This window comes from Chrysochloris asiatica, unplaced genomic scaffold (assembly GCF_000296735.1).
Source record: "Chrysochloris asiatica unplaced genomic scaffold, ChrAsi1.0 scaffold00083, whole genome shotgun sequence".
NCBI classification, from domain to species: Eukaryota; Metazoa; Chordata; class Mammalia; order Afrosoricida; family Chrysochloridae; genus Chrysochloris; species Chrysochloris asiatica.
Genome location: NW_006408601.1, coordinates 9178869 through 9183161, shown reverse-complemented (window position 1 = coordinate 9183161; position 4293 = coordinate 9178869). Strand labels below are relative to the sequence as shown.

The 4293-nt window shown below is 36.9% G+C and overlaps 1 protein-coding gene across 1 annotated transcript in view; it reads left to right on the top strand.

The window, feature by feature from the left end:
- The window catches only part of UEVLD (UEV and lactate/malate dehyrogenase domains), a 62841-nt gene that overhangs the window by 40863 nt on the left and 17685 nt on the right, over window positions 1-4293 (top strand). Inside the window, exons 8-9 of the mRNA XM_006865833.1 lie at window positions 1691-1861; window positions 3416-3589. Coding sequence (XP_006865895.1) covers window positions 1691-1861; window positions 3416-3589 — 345 coding nt within the window. The remainder of the gene's footprint in view (window positions 1-1690; window positions 1862-3415; window positions 3590-4293) is intronic.

Sequence of the window (4293 nt, the reverse complement as noted above, 5' to 3'; positions counted from 1 at the left end):
TTGTCCCCCTCCTTCTGTCTGTCTGTGTATTCTTTTGCTATCCCTATCGCTGCTGGATCTCCCCTCCTCGTGAACCAAACACTCATGAACAACACAACTATGTCGAGGACAGTCACCGACATAAATGGTGCCTGAACAGGGACTGTCCCCAACAGCCCCCCTCATTCTGCAACTGAGCACACCCATGAAAGGTTGTAAGCCAGTCATTTCATGTCTTTATAGCACCCCTTGATAGCCAGTATCTAAATTGCCTGTCCCCATCAACCCAGAACACTGAGGAGACAAGCACGTGCTTTGATCTGAAGAATCTAATATTCTGGTTGGAATTTTGAGCATCTTCACTCATAAGCAAAAATCCAGTTCATCAAATTATACTTGCCTATGGTATGGTGGTGGTGGTGTTCAGATTCTTAGCGGCCCTGCATAGGGTTTCCATGGCTACATATCTTTACAGGAGCAGAAAGCCTCATTTTTTTCCCACAGAACAGCTGGTAGTTTCAAACTGCTGACCTTGATTGAGGTTAGCAGCCCAACTCGTAACCACTATGCTACTAGAGCTACTTTGCTTTATCTTTATCTTTCTTTATCTGGTCGGGTTCTGGTCAGTTCAGCACTAACCTTCCAAACTAGGTTAAATGGGTATCAGTTGCAAGTTTCAGAGTTCACACACACCTCCCTGTACTTCAGCCCTAGCCCCTAGAACCTAGGTCAGTGCCCATGAGCTCAGGAATTCACACAACTCCCTAAACTTCAGACCAGCCAGCCCTTCCTCTTCTCTCGCTCATCTCAAGGTCAATGGATGCCAATGGAACATACCCAAACTTAGCCCATGTCTTCATTGCTGCATTTCCCCCACTTCCACTCACAAGTAGATCCATTTGATTTCTTGACTTCTGCTTACATGAGTGTTGATTGTGGATCCAGTCAAAATGAAGTCTTTGATAACTTCAATCTTTCCTCCTTTTATCATGATGTTATTTATTGGACCAGTTGCTAGAATTTTTGTTTTCTTTACACTGAATTGCAATCCATACTAAAGACTGCGGTCTTTGATCTTTATCAGTAAGTGTTTTAAGTTCTCTTCACTTTAAACATATTATCTGCATATTGCAGGTTTTTAATGAATAAGACAGATAATAATAAATAAAAGCTTGTAGAGTGCAAACTGAAGGATGTGGAGCTCTGTCAGCATTATCTCCAATTCTCCCAACTCCTCCCAGATGACCTCTGAGAGACACACAACTAAAGGTCTTCTAAACTCACAGTTTAAAAATCATATTTATAATTTATTGTAGGTTCATTTTGTTTTTATCTTATTACCATATTTTTGTACATATTGTACCTACATAAATAATAAGAATGCACATAGTATGCATAGGAAACTAAGACAAAAGGGAGTTATGCACTTAGAACAAACCATATAACGTGTCTGTTATTTGTGTAAAACACTGTATTTTCCTTTAGAAAATGATAAATTACATAAAGCAGAAAATCTTTGTTTCTAGATTCTGGGTCCTTTGAGTACATTTTTGCTGTTATCCCTCTTTCTGAAGGCAACCTTATAGAGATAGGATTGACCTCAGAGGCAATTGTGCCTGAGAGCTCTCTATGTATAGAAAAGATCTTATTGTCATGAACTCATGATAAAAACTTGTATCTTGAACTCAGACTGTTTCTTTTTATTCATTAGATATGTCTGCCTCTGCTCATTCCAAGGTGGTGATCATCACAGTCAATTCTCTGGGTAGTTCTCAGTCCTATCTTGATGTGGTGCAGAGCAATGTAGATATGTTCAGAGCCCTTGTCCCAGCTCTGGGACATTATAGTCAAAACAGTGTCCTGCTTGTCGCATCACAGCCAGGTAAACACTTAACTTTTCAATTAATCTGATAGCCCAGTGCCTCAGTAGAATTGTCATTACTAATAAAAGTCATAAAATTTTAAATTATAAAGGAATAGCTAGATAGTATTCAGTTAAATAGGAGTCCTGGTGTGGCGCTGTGGACTAGTGCGTCAGACTACAAAGTCATTTGAACTGCAAGGTCGGTGGTGCAATCTTACCAGCTGTTCCTTGAAAACCGTATACAGGGTCACTATGGGTCAGAATTTACTCGACAGTGCTTAACAACAGCATTCAGTTAAATTGCTCTTATAATGAACATTACAGTATTTCCACATCCTGACAACCATATACCTCTTATTACTGCCAATAGCTTGAAGGGTTAACTTCTCATTTATAATGTAATGTGATATTATATTCCATGTTGTCAGCCATGCCTTTCTATGTGGAAATGGTGAAATACCCTGAATTAAAATAGTGATTTATATGAAAGATGTTAACTGTGTACAAATGTAAAAACCTTCCCTAAAAGCCGAGACTGTAAATTCCAAAAAGGCAAGTCCTCCCCCATCCAACAACAACAACAAAAAAAGCTAAAGAGGATAGAGAGAAACACTGTTAACTGATGATATATGGAGGGGATAATAATCAATGTAATGAAACAAGCTATATGAATGGTTGAATGTGAAGCTGATGATGTGCCCTGTAAACTTTCACTCAATCCAAAATAAAAACATTTAATTAAAAAAAAAAAGATGTTAACTGTGAAATATCATAAAATAGTGAGAATGACAAGGTGCATTTTAAACATTTGGTAGTATGCAAATTGCTTTGGAACTATTTTCCTTAAAAGAGTAATATTTCCAGAGTTACGTGGTACTGGATCTAAATTGGTGAATACACTTTTTAAATGCGCCCAGTATATATTTGATTGCCTGGCTCATAAGCACTGAAACGCTAATTGCAAGGTTGGTTCAAACCCACCAGCCATTCTTGGAAACCCTACACAGGGTTGCTGTGAGTAGGAACCAACTCGACAACCTACAACAATACAACATACATTTGGAGCATGATATGCGTCTTACTTGTGTTTCTATACTGATTAATTGACAGACATTAATCTCCTCAATTCCTGACATCTGTTTGGCATATAAGAAAAAAGTAATTATGTTTTTGTTCATAATGCTATCTTGCATAGTCATATATCAATCAGCATTTCCATTTAAAGACTGAAATTCAACTTGTTAAGACAGATTTAGAGAGAATATGATCAATGATATTCTGGTATTTTGTACCATTTTTAGCTTTCTTGCTTAACTGTTGTAGGAAATGATTGATTTTCTAGTCTTAAACAATTTATATTTAACAACAAAGTTATATAAAATCATGGTAAAACCTGGTTAGTGCTTTTAATATACATAAAGAATTATATACCTCATAGGGCATATTAGGCCTAACAAGAGCATTTAGAAGCTGTAAAATGCTTACTAAAATAATAAATATTTTGATTGTGAGCTAGGCTAGAAATATGTGAAAAATAACCTTTATGTTTTCAACTTGCATGCAACTACTTAGTGGAAATCATGACCTATGTGACATGGAAGCTGAGTGCATTTCCTGAAAACCGAGTGATTGGAATCGGATGTAATCTGGATTCACAGAGATTGCAATATATTATTACAAATGTTTTGAAAGCAGAGACTTTGGGAAAAGATGTATGGGTTATTGGTGAGCAAGGAGAAGACAAAGGTAAGAAATTTAGTTTTATTGTAACCTAGTAAATCAGTAGTCCTGGCATTCAGATATATCTGTGGAATCTAAAATTGTGGCACTTAGTTGGTTTCTGGTCCACAGTAAGTGCCTTCTGTGTTTCACAAATGGACTCTTCACATGTGTCCTTCCATTGTCGTTACTTTTCTTTAAGTTTCACATTGGGTAAGTTACTTTTTAAAATTTGCACTTTTTTCTGTTGTATAATTTTGCCATTATGGATATTTGTATACTTTTTAATTTTCTTTTTAAGGTTTATATTGTGGATTCACCGAAAGTTTACAGGGCAGATCATCAGTTTTACATTCAAAAAATCATAAACCTTGCTTCATTAGAGTGATTATAATCCCCTCCATGTACTAACAGTTAACAGTATTTCTCTCTATTCACTTTAGCTTTTTAAAAACAAAAACAAAAAACACTTAGGCTTATATAATAATTTACACCTGCAAGTCTGCCTCCTGGCCACCAGCTCTTAGTTCCTCTCTTCCTATGAATCTATAGTCCTCAGCCACTCCCTTTTTCCATGTCCCCATCTCTGCCTTCATCTCTGGCATCGCTGCTTCTCTGGAAAAGGTCGCACATTCTGCTTTTGCTCTTCTCCCCTGATGGTCCTAGGGTCCTCTATTTCTGGACTGTAAGATTAACTACTCTCCTGTTTTTGTTATAAAACTTCTACCTTT